At 42.6% G+C, this 13,292-nt stretch overlaps 1 protein-coding gene across 1 annotated transcript in view; it reads right to left on the bottom strand.

Moving 5' to 3' along the window:
• pcsk6 (proprotein convertase subtilisin/kexin type 6) overlaps positions 1 to 13,292 on the bottom strand; it is a 54,666-nt gene that overhangs the window by 15,608 nt on the left and 25,766 nt on the right. The window contains exon 9 of the mRNA XM_075466886.1: positions 6,294 to 6,394. Coding sequence (XP_075323001.1) covers positions 6,294 to 6,394 — 101 coding nt within the window. The remainder of the gene's footprint in view (positions 1 to 6,293; positions 6,395 to 13,292) is intronic.

Genomic DNA, 13,292 nt, shown 5'->3' with positions numbered 1-13,292 from the left:
GTTAGAGGAATCAGTGGCTCGCTGAAAAAAACGCTGACCTCTGTTTCGGCGGTTATCTTCTTTAAACATTTAACGGCGTAATCAAGTTGTGCTTACGTGCTGTAGGATCCGGTCCGGTTGGGGCACCGGGTCCGGCAGTAACCGAACCTCGTCAAAAACGCCACTATCCGGCCGGAACCGGACCCCGGATCCTGGATCCGGTGCATCTCTAGTAACTGAACACTTTTCATGTGGGACCTGCGCCATGTGTATTGCATGTGCATGCACACACACTCATTCATTCGCCCAGTTGCATGCTTGCTATGCAGTTGCTGTGTCGTCCTGTGGTTTCGGTCCATCCATATCCACAGTTGTGTTTTATATGCTTGCTGCTGGTGTTGTTGCTGCTTGTGCTTTTTTTTGTTGTCGTTCTTTTTTGTTTTTTCTTCTCTGTTTGTCTGCTTACAGATGCTCTTGGTGGTTCTCTGCCTGGATTTTCCACAGAGGTCGTGGGATGTCTTCTGTTTGGTTTCTGCAGGTGTAGCGGCTGGTTGTCTGGTTTTTTATCGTTTCTTTCTATTTCTGTCCCATTTCTTTTTTTTTCCTCTCCCTCTTTCCTTGTCCCCCTGTCAGGTTCGGCACTATTACATGTAAAGTATTGTAACAAAAATAAATAAATAAGCAGTACTTGAGAAACATGGGGAGCTTTATATTCATAAAGCCTCCCGTGGCAAAGCAAATCTGTTTGGCATAAACGGTATTCAGATTACAATTCTGCTGTCATAATGCTGGATTGGACAAGGGGGAAAAAAATTGATATGACCTGATTCCAAGGCCTGAAAAAGGTTAAAATTATTTCTTAAAATATATCCTCATATGAAAACCTTACAATTGAAAGGAGGTGTGTTTGGGGATTGACGCTTTGCGGTAAGACGTGCTGCATCACTTCCTGTTACCTTGCTTGTGCACTGTGGAATTTCTTGCTCCGCTTGGAGTACTGATAATCACTTTATTTCGATCTATAACTTACACAATTTTGCATAGTTAAACTCTATAGCTTACCGTTCTGTTCTAACACACTCCTACAGATCTTTAATCTTTATTCTCACTTTTTAGCGGTGTGTCTGGCTCTCTAGCTTAGCATGGCTACCGGTTCTCTTCCTCCTTCTCCTGCTTTCACCTGCTCCGTGTGTCAGATGTTTAGTTACTCCTCTGCCTCCTTTAGCGATAATGGTACATGTAACAAATGTAGTCTTTTTGTAGTTTTGGAGGCGAGGTTATCTGAATTGGAAGCTCGGCTCTGCACTGTTGAAAATCAACCGATAGCGAGCCAGGCCCCTTTTGCCAGTGTGGAGCCACCTAGCGTAGCTAGCTCAATTAGCCGCCCCCAGGCAGAACCCGAGCAGCCGGGATTACATCGTGGCTGGGTGACTGTCAGGAAGAGGCATAGCTCTAAAGTCAAGCCCGTTGTTCACCATCGACCTGTCCACGCTTCTAACAGATTTTCCCCACTCAGCGACACACCCGCTGAGGACAAAACCCTGGTAATTGGCAGCTCTATAGTCAGAAACGTGGCATTAGAGACACCAGCGACCATAGTCAAATGCATTCCAGGGGCCAGAGCGGGCGACATAGAATCCTATTTAAAACTGCTGGCTAAGGATAAACGTAAATATGGTAAAATAGTTATTCACGTCGGCGTTAATGACACCCGGTTACGCCAATCGGAGGTCACTAAAATTAATGTTGCATCGGTGTGTGATTTTGCCAAAACAATGTCGGACTCCGTAGTTTTCTCTGGACCCCTGCCAAATCTGACCAGTGATGACATGTTTAGCCGCATGTTGTCCTACAATCGCTGGTTGTCTAGATGGTGTCCAGCAAACAACGTGGGCTACATAGATAATTGGCAATCTTTCTGGAGAAAACCTGGTCTGATGAGGAGAGATGGCATCCATCCCACTTTGGAAGGAGCGGCTCTCATTTCTAGAAATATGGATGAATTTATTTGCCACCCTAAAACATGACAACCCAGGGCTCAGACCAGGATGCAGAGTTGTAGTCTTACACACTTCTCTGCAGCTTCCCACCTGCTGCTACCCACCCAATCAATGAACACAAAAGGAGCAAATCCTCTTGTGCAAAAAGAAATTATTAAAACAAAAACTTTAACTGAACAAAAACATCAAACTATTAAATGTGGTTTGCTGAATATCAGATCTCTCCTTTCGAAGTCTCTGTTAGTGAATGAGTTGATTTGTGATCATCATATTGATATATTTTGTCTTACAGAAACCTGGCTGCAGCAGGAGGATCATGTTAGCATTAATGAAGCAACTCCCTCTGACTGTTTAAATGTTCACGTTCCTCGAACCACAGGCAGAGGAGGAGGAGTGGCAGCTATTTTCAGATCAGGGTTACTAATCAGTCCCAGACCCAAGATTAGTTTTAGCTCTTTTGAATATCTGATTCTCAGTTTTTCCCACGCAAAGTGGAAATCACAGAAACCTCTTGTGTTTGTTGTTGTGTATCGTCCACCTGGCCCTTATTCTGAGTTTCTGTCTGAATTCTCAGAGTTTTTATCACAGTTAGTGCTGAGTACAGATAAAGTCATTGTAGTGGGTGACTTTAATATTCATGTAGATGTTGAAAATGACTGCCTGAATATGAACTTTAATTCTATATTAGACTCTATTGGATTTTGTCAGAGTGTTCACGGACCGACTCACTGCCTTAATCACACCCTTGATCTTGTGCTGACTTATGGCATTGAGAGTGAACAGTTAACAGTGTTCCCTCATAACCCTGTCTTATCTGACCATTTTCTGATAACCTTTGAGTTTACATTACTTGACTATACAGTTTCTGAGAAGAAATTTACATATAGAAGGTGTCTATCAGAGGATGCTGTAACCAGGTTTAAAGAATTAATTCCATCATCCTTTTCTTCACTGCCATGTGCAGATATGACAGAGGACGACTACATAAACTTTACTCCAGCAGCACTTGACTATCTTGTTGACAGCACTATAGTTTCAATGCGTACAGCACTGGACAATGTTGCCCCTCTGAAAAGGAAGGTAATCAGTCAGAAGAGGTTGGCTCCTTGGTATAATTCACAGCTGCGTGCTTTAAAGCAGACTGCAAGAAAGCTGGAGAGACAGTGGCGTTCCTCTAATTTAGAAGAGTCTCAGTTAGTCTGGAAAGATAGTTTAACAATGTATAAGAAAGCCCTTCGTAAAGCTAGAACTGCTTATTATTCATCATTGATAGAAGAGAATAAGAACAATCCCAGGTTTCTTTTCAGCACTGTAGCCAGTCTGACTAAGAGTCCGAGCTCTGCTGAGCCAGTTATTCCTTTAACTCTCAGCAGTGATGATTTCATGAGCTTCTTTATTAATAAAATTGTTTCTATCAGAGAGAAGATTGATGGAGTCCTTCCCACTATTATTAGTGATGTATCATCAAGTACAGCAGCTTTAGAAGTATCTTTAGAACCTGATTTGTATTTAGACGGCTTCTGCCCAGTTGATCTCTCTGAACTAACAACAGCAATAGTCTCTTCTAAACCATCAACTTGTGTTTTAGACCCAATCCCAACCAGACTGTTCAAGGAGGTTTTCCCATTAATTGACACTTCCATATTGGATTTGATCAATCTGTCTTTGTTGACAGGATATGTACCTCAGACTTTTAAGGTTGCTGTAATTAAACCTTTACTTAAAAAACCTACTCTTGATTCAGAAGTGTTGGCTCATTATAGACCTATATCCAATCTCCCTTTTATGTCTAAAGTTCTTGAAAAAATAGTTGCAGCTCAGCTTTGTGATCATTTACACAGAAATAATTTGTTTGAAGAGTTTCAGTCAGGATTCAGAGTGCATCATAGCACAGAAACAGCACTGCTGAAAGTTACCAATGATCTCCTCTTAGCCTCTGATAGGGGACTTGTGTCTGTGCTTGTCCTGTTGGATCTCAGTGCTGCATTTGATACGGTCGATCACAGTATCTTATTACACAGACTTGAACATGTTATTGGGATTAAAGGAACTGCATTAGGCTGGTTTAAATCATATTTATCTGATAGATTTCAGTTTGTTCTTGTAAATGAAGAATCTTCCTCACACACCAGAGTAAGTCATGGAGTTCCCCAGGGTTCTGTGCTTGGACCGATTCTTTTTACTTTATACATGCTTCCATTAGGTAACATTATTAGACAGCATGGCATAAATTTCCATTGCTATGCTGATGATACTCAGCTGTACTTATCTATAAAACCAGATGAAACCAATAGGTTGGTCAGACTACAAGCATGTCTTAAAGACATAAAGACCTGGATGACTCAGAACTGTCTGCTTCTAAATTCAGACAAAACTGAAGTCGTTATCTTTGGACCTGAGCGTTTCAGGGAGAAATTGTCTAGCTATATAGTTACTCTAGATGGTATTTCCTTGGCTTCTAGTTCTACAGTGAGGAACCTTGGAGTTATTTTTGACCAGAACTTATCATTTGACTCGCATATAAAACAGGTTTCTAGGACTGCCTTCTTTCACCTTCGTAATATTGTTAAAATCAGGAACATCTTGTCTCAGAGTGATGCAGAAAAACTAATTCATGCATTTGTTACTTCAAGATTGGACTACTGTAATTCTTTATTATTGGGCTGTCCCACATATTCTCTGAAAAGCCTTCAGTTGATCCAAAATGCTGCAGCCAGAGTTCTGATGAGAACTAACAGGAGAGATCATATTTCTCCAGTTTTAGCTTCTCTTCATTGGCTCCCTGTTAAATTCAGAATAGAATTTAAGATTCTTCTCCTTACATATAAAACTCTTAATGACCGAGCTCCATCATATCTTAAAGATCTCATTGTAAGATATTTTCCTAACAGAGCACTTCGTTCCCAAACTGCAGGTTTACTTGAGGTTCCCAGAGTTTCTAAAAGTAGAATGGGAGGCAGAGCCTTCAGTTATCAGGCCCCTCTATTGTGGAATAAGCTGCCAGTAAATGTCCGGGAAGCAGACACCCTTTCCACTTTTAAGACCAGGCTTAAAACTTTCCTTTTTTATAAAGCTTATAGTTAGGTCTGTTGAATCTGATAGTGTGTCTGCTAGTGTGTCTTGTTCTGCCTCCACCTCTGGCACCCTCTATACTTTCATTACCCCCTACCCGAACCAGGGTTTGAATCCCATTCCCGCTTCTCTTACCTCTTTTATTTCTCCCCCTACCCGAACCAGGGTTTGCATCCCCACCCCGCTGTGACTGGTGTGCAGTTGGTGAGAGGCTGAGGTAGCTTGTGGCTGTAAAAAGATGGTTGTTGTGGTGTGAGGAGCAGATCTATATAGGGAGTATAGGGAATTACTCACTGAGTCTGGTCTTTTACTTTATTTTATTATTTATTTTTTCGTTAGCACAAGTTTCTTGTGTTTACCTTGAATAGGGATGGCTCATGTGATCCTGAAACATCCCATAGTTAAGCTGCTATAGGCCTAGACTGCTGGGGGGCCTCATCTGACACACCTTTCCTCACTTTACTCTCTTTATGTATATGTGATATTATTGTGGTCATTAACTCGTGTTTCCCTGTTCCAACAGATATCCTTTGAATGGTGTTACAGTGCCGCCGTCGCGGTGGCCCCCTGCCCCCTGCCCATCCCCCCCCCCTTTTTCTGTCTTCTCAAACCCCAGCTGGTCGAGGCGGATGGCCACCCTTCCTGAGTCTGGTTCTGCCAGAGGTTTCTTCCTGTTAAAAGGGAGTCGTTTCTCTCCACAGTCGCCTCAGGCACGCCGCTCAGGCCGGGAGATTGGACCGAAAAACAAAAAGTTTTCAGTGCAATCTGTTGGTTTTCTTAGCTAGGAAATTGTTTTTGAATTGGCTCTATATGAACGAATTGGATTATTTTATGAATTATGATTATTATTAATTAATTGAATTCCAATTGGCTTGAATTGGACTTACTATCTAAGTGCCTTGAGATGACATTTGTTGTATTTGGCGCTATATAAATAAAAATGAATTGAATTGAATTGAATTGAAAGAGAATGCACTTTCTTTTTTACTTACATGACCACAGAATTGAATAACCCTGTATAAACTACAGTTGCAGTTCACCTGTCTATGGGAGCAAGATTTACGGTAGCATTAAGTCTGTATGACAAAATAAAATTAATTGATTTTATAGTCCTCTCTGCAGACAGAGGCTTTCAGTGTTCAAAAATAAATGAGGGAATATTGAGGGAATAATAATGTCACTTACTGTATATAAGACCTACAGCATAAGAAAAGACATGATACAGTAGGAAATGTGACTCACTTTGCCTCCAAGGCGAGAGCTATGATTCCAGCCACAATGGGAGCAGAGACAGAGGTGCCTGTATGACCATCAGTGCACCGCTGCCAGACATCAGTGGTTACCTTGCAAGAAACAGAAACACATCTTAATTTTGATTTTAAAAGAGGGACAGAGCTGTCAACTGCTCCCTACGTGTTGGTGAGTTGGATATGTTGACAGGCAAAACTGCAGGACAGACCTGGTAAGCGGCAGTGGAGGTGGTTGCAGAGGGTAAAACTCAGGCACTGGAGGACCTTCGGTTGGCCTCAAGGATTTCCTTGCAAAGCATTTGATGGGTCAGAAATGGAAAGCAGGGCTTACCCAGGTTGTGCTTGGCCTGGATGGAGAGTTGCTGACCCGAACGGGAGATATTGTTGAGCACTTTGAATATCTGCTCCATCTGACCAGCGTGTTTCTGAGTCAGAGACTTCAGAGTCTGAGGACTTTGAAGAAGATTTGCTCATCAGCTTGGTTGAGTTTACCAAGGTAGTAAAAATCTTCCCTGCAATAGGCAACCATTGATGGACAAGATTTGTCCTGTGATGATGACGGCTCTGGGCTCTGTGGGACTGTCTTGGTTGACAAGCCTCTTCAATGTCTTGGATAACACCTGTGTAGTGGCAGACTGGGGCAGTATTTCCCATATTTAATAAGGGGGACAGCAAAGGGTATTCTAACTATAGGGGGAATCATACTACTCAGCCTCCCTGGTAAAATATACAAGGTATTGGAAAGGAGGTTGCAAACAATTGTGGAACCTTGAATTCAGGAGAAGCAGTAGGGTCTGATTCAGATGCCTCCCATTTACCTCCCTTTGGAGCTTTTGGGTGGAAGGAGACCCTGGGGCAGACACAGAACATGTTGGAGTCATTACATTTCCTGTCTGACTTGCCAAATGTTTTACGTTTATCCTTCTTCACTTAGACCACATGTATATTTTTGTTTGTATTAGTACAATTAAGAGTCAATCTATGTGATTATTTAGTATATGTATGACTATGTTTTCTTTTTCTTCTTCTTCTTTTTTCTGAAGTATGACCACACGTGTCAGTACATTGAGCAAAGTCAGTCTTACAAATTATTTCAATAGCCCAAGTATATCCTGTAAGCCACAGAATGAATTTGCTTATTTATTCAGAAATATAATTCACAAAGTTCTAAGCTTTCATCACCAAAGTAATCTAACTCATCTGTACTTGCATCCACTATAAGCTATTCTGTCACAAGATTAAAACCTACTGCCTGATACTGTGCATGTTACAATTGTGATGCTCAAACCCAAACACTTCTGACTCATTTGGGCATAACCTTTCGAGGTGTCCTGTGCTGTGTGGCAACTAGTGTTCACAATAATGGTGACTTTGGGAGCGTGTATGCAGTAAGTCACTAATTTTAATTCGCCCTAGAGCAGGCAGCCTGGTCTGGATGCAGTCTGCTGCAGTAGCTATGGACATACTGTGTCTTTCTTGCATCTTCTTGAGATTTTCTACAGAGCCTTTTTCTATGAAACCACAGATTTCTGAAACATTTTTCAATACTGGAAAAAAGTGAGGGCATGACTGAGACCAGACAGAAAAAAATATACAGATTTTGACAATGCCTCTATAGAATAGATAGAACAGCTAATGTAGCACAAATACCTAAAATACTTAATCTCTTCAACCGAGAGGGCAAGAGGGGAACATCCAGTTTGATCCGGCTCTGATGAAGTCTCACAAGTGTGAGCTTTATTTTGATACCAATATGGTTTACATAGAGTTTGTAATTGCAAAGAAATACTCAATTAATTTTGGGCATACCATTTTCGAGCAGGAACCCCACAAAGACTCCTGGGGCTGAACAGGTTAAAGGGGTTACATGGCCACATATGGTCAGAGTGATCCCTGCTCATCACTGAAATTACATACAAAGTGCACTTGAGCATATGGAAAGAATGAAAGAAATGACCTTTTCTTTTCATATTACCAAAATAATTTACATTATTAAACTGAGGAAGAACCATAAAATTGGTGCAAATCATAAACACCCAGCGGCCTGTTGAGCTTTCATGCTGAAAAGATATGTATTCACAAAATTTGAAAAGTATGTACTCAAAGAATTGAATGATTACAATTAATCGGACTCCAATTGGCTTGAATTGGACAATATTATTGAAGTGCCTAATATTGACATTTGTTGTAATTTGGCGCAATATAAATAAACTAAATTTAATTGAAAGAAATATCCATGTGCATGTGTGCTAGACTTTCCTTTATGAATCTTTGATTGAGAGTGATTCAGAACCACTAAGCCTGCTTTAGTTCCCCCCACAAATGACTGTACAACAATAGCAGATCCTGATTAACAAAAAATTATTTGGTTGGTTCACCCTTGGGATAAGTAAGAAACAGAAGATCATGTAGTGACATTGTCACCCTTAAGGTTAATGCAGCTGGCATAGAGAAATGCACATTTGGGGGAAAAAAAGATAGAAAAGTGATGTGATGCACATAGGCAGAGTGTGATGCCACGAAACTCGGAGCTTACACATGTGAGGGAGACTCAGACGCAAGTGTCACTTCTGTTAAGTCCATGGTCATTGGTCAAACCTTCAGTCTATTTTTATAGGACCACTGTTAAACAAACACTTGACAGTGGCTTATCTAAAATTGTAATTCACATGCTGGATACAGCAACTCAAAGTAATGATATTCTTTTAGACTGAGAATGTCATGGTCATGTATTTTTTTTGAGCCATTAACATTCTCTGAGTCGAGGTTTGGCGTGCATTTCCTCCTGGCGTGGAGTCTGGAGTTCTTGCTTTTCAGCCAGACCATCTGTGTCTCATCAGTTTCATCACCAGCCAGTATTTGAGGATCAGCTACAGCACTCAGTCTCCCCTTGATTGCCCGTAATCAGGCTCACCTACTGTATGTCTCTCCTGTGAACTTGTTGATTCTCTGTGCTGAGGCCTTTGTCTCCTTGCTTCCGGTGTAATTATCCTAAGCTGAAGAGTGGAATGCTTGCCAGAGTTACCTACCGGTCTTTGTGAAGCTTTCCCGCTTCATCTGGAAACCTTCTATGGAACACTTACCTTATATACTCACTTGTCTGCCCACTCTCTCCTCCACTCCTATGAAAAAGGGAGAGTCTTCTCCAGCACTCCAAGTCAGCAATATTTTCCATACTTGCTTTCTCCAACTGAAAGTTCACTGTGGAATCTCTCCATCATGCTTGAATTTCCTTCGGGATCAATAAAGTATCTATCTATCTATCTATCTATCTATCTATCTATCTATCTATCTATCTATCTATCTATCTATCTATCTATCTATCTATCTATCTATTGTAATCACTTGGACTAGTCACTTTCTCCTCTCTCCTTGAGAACCGATTCTGTTTCCTGCCTCCGTTTCTGTCCAGTCAGTCTACCCGCCATTTTAGTTAGAAGTCCTGCATTTTCTCCACCTCCTGCTCTTCCTTGTGAACCGTGACAACAGCGCTCATGAGCATCACAGGGCTCTCTTTATGCTTGGTGCACAACAACACATTACCAATCAACATGTTGAGCAAATATTTCCAATGATCCAAAAAACTTGTGAAAAAATACCCTCCACTCCATCCACGGACATCACCTCCATCCTTGCTCAACAATGCAATCTCACCCTCCCCAGAGCTTCTCATGGAGGAATTTTGGCATTGTGGAGGATTCCTGAGCCAGTGCTCCCTGGCCATCTCCCGATCAGGGGCACTCTGGAAGCTGAAACTGGCTGGCCGTTTCATTGCTACCCAGCGCCGCCCCTCCATACACGCAGAACACGCGCTGTGCGTAGAGCCCCACGATCCATGGGGGGCCCCATTATGCGCAAGGGGACGCATTCTCCGCAAATGCGCAAAGGATGCGCATCGCTGCCGTGAGTCATGCATAGAGCACCAAGTCAATAATAATCGAATAATCTGACAGCGCACGTTGCCGCAATGATTGACGGCACGCAGTATCTGACCAATCAGCAGTCAGATGCGCCAACAGGCAGTTGGATGCAGGTGGAGAGATGGCCTCCAAACGGCAGTACGAGTCGGGAGCAAGCAAAAGAAAGAAAAGGTCAAACAAGATGAGGCTCGTGCTTCACTAGAAGGTGGGTATTTGGTGAAATTAAAAAATAAACTCTGTGGCATAAACACCTCAGCTGCTAGCCTGCTAATCAGGAGAAAGAAGAGAGGATAATTCTGTCCTCGATGTGGACTGGAGATTAAATTTTCCAGCGACCCTGGAAATACAACTCTATATACATTCACTTCTGTTGAAAAAGGAGTGGTTAATTGACCAGTTGGTGGTCGTATGTTGGCTCAGGTTTTTAATAAACCTAAAAAGATGTTCATTTCTCCATAAAAATCATTTGCAGGAACTGTATCCAAATCTATGGATTGCCCTCCGCATTGTAGAAACTCTCCCTGTTGCAGTTGCCTCTGCTTAGCGAAGCTTTTCAAAACTGAAGCTCATCAAAACATACCTCCACTCATCCATGGCGCAAGAACGGTTGAGTGGCCTGGCTATCATAAGCATGAACTCAGACGTGGCACAGCAGCTGTCATATGATGACCTCAGTGATGACTTTGCATCCAGAAAATGCAGATGTGTGCATCTGTAAAAGGCTTGTTCCGTTGTTAAAAGAAACTGTTCATTTGATTTGTTCCTACTAATAAAGGTTGTAAATTCCATTTCGTGATACAGTCATTTTGTAATTGAGGGGAGGAGTGGCTCAAAATAAAATTCTGCTTTGGGCCCCAGTTTGGCCAGGGACGGCTCTGTTGCTACCTGTCCTCTGCTGCTAAAATGCTCCACCTGCAAGTAAGTTTGGGGATATTGGTGAGCGGCTCCTTACGGACAGAACTTTGGCTGCACGGTGGTGTGGTGGTTAGCACTGTTGCCTCACAGCAAGAAGGTTCCAGGTTCAACACCCTGCTGGGGCCTTTCTGTGTGGAGTTTGCATGTTCTCCCTGTGTATGTGTGGGTTCTCTCCGGGTACTCCGGCTTCCTCCCACTGTCCAAAAAATCATGCATGTTAGGTTGACCACCTGCTGGTGGTGGTCGGAGGGGCCGATGGTGCCGGTGCATGGCAGCCATGCCTCCGTCAGTGTGCCCCAGGGCAGCTGTGGCTACAATCCAGTAGTCTGCCACCATCAGCATAGCACTTTGAGATTCCGTATGAAATGAAAAGTGCTTTACAAATGTAATTGATTATTATAACTTTCCTGTTTAGCATTGTCACTACACCTATTATAGCCTCAGCTCTCCATGGTCACATTCTGGAAACAATAACCCACCAAACAGAGCCTATCTGCCTCGTCATTTAAGGCAACCACTGTGAGTATCTGGTTTTTACATCTTCTCAGCTCCTAACACACCTGTCATCCCAGTGAATCCTTGGTTGGAAAAGCAAAATCTTCACATTAAATGGTCTGAGTACCTTGACCTGCAGCAATTGTTCAGGTAAGAAAAGGCTCTCTCTCTCTCTCTCTCTCTCTCTCTCTCTCTCTCTCTCTCTCTCTCTCTCTCTCTCTCTCTCTCTCTCTCTCTCTCTCTCTCTCTCTCTCTCCGTATTGGCCATATGACTACGCAATTGACGCTCTTCCCAGAGCACATCTACCCACCAGCCACCTATACAAACTTTCTTCACCTGAGAAAGAATTCATGGAAAAATACATCGGGAAGTCTGCAGGTATAATTCAACCATCAAACCTATTTCCACTCAGGCATTAGATTTCCATTCAGCTCAATTCAAGGGTGGATTTCCCCCTCCAGAATTAACTCTAGCCTCAAGAGGAAGAATTTAAGTATCTTGAAGTCCAGTTCACATAGGGGGAGAATGAAGCGGGAGGTTGAGAGGATTTGGAGCAGCGTCTGCAGTGATGCAGTTTTTACACTGCTTTGTGATTGTGAAAGTTATTGATTTACCAGTTGATCTATGTTCAACCCTCATCTGTCATCATGAGCTGTGGTGACTGAAATAATGAGAATGCTAATACGAACAGCGAAATGTGCTTTCTCTGGGTGCCTGGGCTCACCCATAGGGATGAGACACATGGTCATCCTAGATCTGGGATGATTCCAGATCTGGATCAGGGCATCACTGAGCCTGACAGCCTGCTGTGCAACCTGGCGGCCTCAGATGGACTGAAACATAGGGGGCCAGTCAGTGGTATCAATTCCTTCATCCTTCAGGAACTGCCTGCATACTCTCACCACATGAGGCCATTGTCGTGCACCAGGAGGAACTCAGGACCCACTGCACCAGCGTAGGATCTGACAGGGGTTCCAAGGATTTCATCCCGACTCCTAAAAGCAGTAAGGGTCCCTTTGTCTAGCCCAGGGGTCGGCAACCTTAAACACTCAAAGAGCCATTTGGACCCGTTTCCCAAAGAAAAGGAAACACAGAGAGCCACAAAACCCTTTTGACATCTAAAATGAAGGTAACACTGCATGTATATAGGTTTTTTTTTGCCCTTGTGCTATGTATAAAAAGTATAATGAGTTGAATTTATGAAATCAATGAACTGCTATGGAGAAAACAGAATTTTATTTCTGCATGCAACAAAAATATTTAGAATTCTGAAAAAAAAAAGATGCTGGGTTGAAGGTTACTTTCAAATAAAATTCTCAATGTCTATATGAGTCCTCATGCGGCCAGTCAATGTTACAGGCAGCATAACATTCTCCACGACTTCTCCAGACCCTTTCACGTCTGTCACATGTGCTCAGGATGAACCTGCTCTCATTTGTGAAAAAAAACAGGGAGGCAGTGGTAGACCTGCCAAATTCTGGTGATCCATGGCAAATGCCAGTCGAGCTCCGTAGTCCTGGGCAGCGAGCACACCCTAAATGAAGTCTGTTTCTGATTATTTGGTCAGAGACTTTTACATCAATGCCATGCTGGAGGCAATTTTGTAGGGTTCTGGTCGTGTTTATCCTGTTCTTCCTTGCAAAAAGGAGCAGATACTGGT

The sequence above is a fragment of the Odontesthes bonariensis genome, chromosome 1, assembly GCF_027942865.1.
Source record: "Odontesthes bonariensis isolate fOdoBon6 chromosome 1, fOdoBon6.hap1, whole genome shotgun sequence".
NCBI classification, from domain to species: domain Eukaryota; kingdom Metazoa; phylum Chordata; class Actinopteri; order Atheriniformes; family Atherinopsidae; genus Odontesthes; species Odontesthes bonariensis.
The sequence above is the reverse complement of the archived record's forward strand: the minus strand, read 5'-3'. Positions and strand labels throughout refer to the sequence as shown.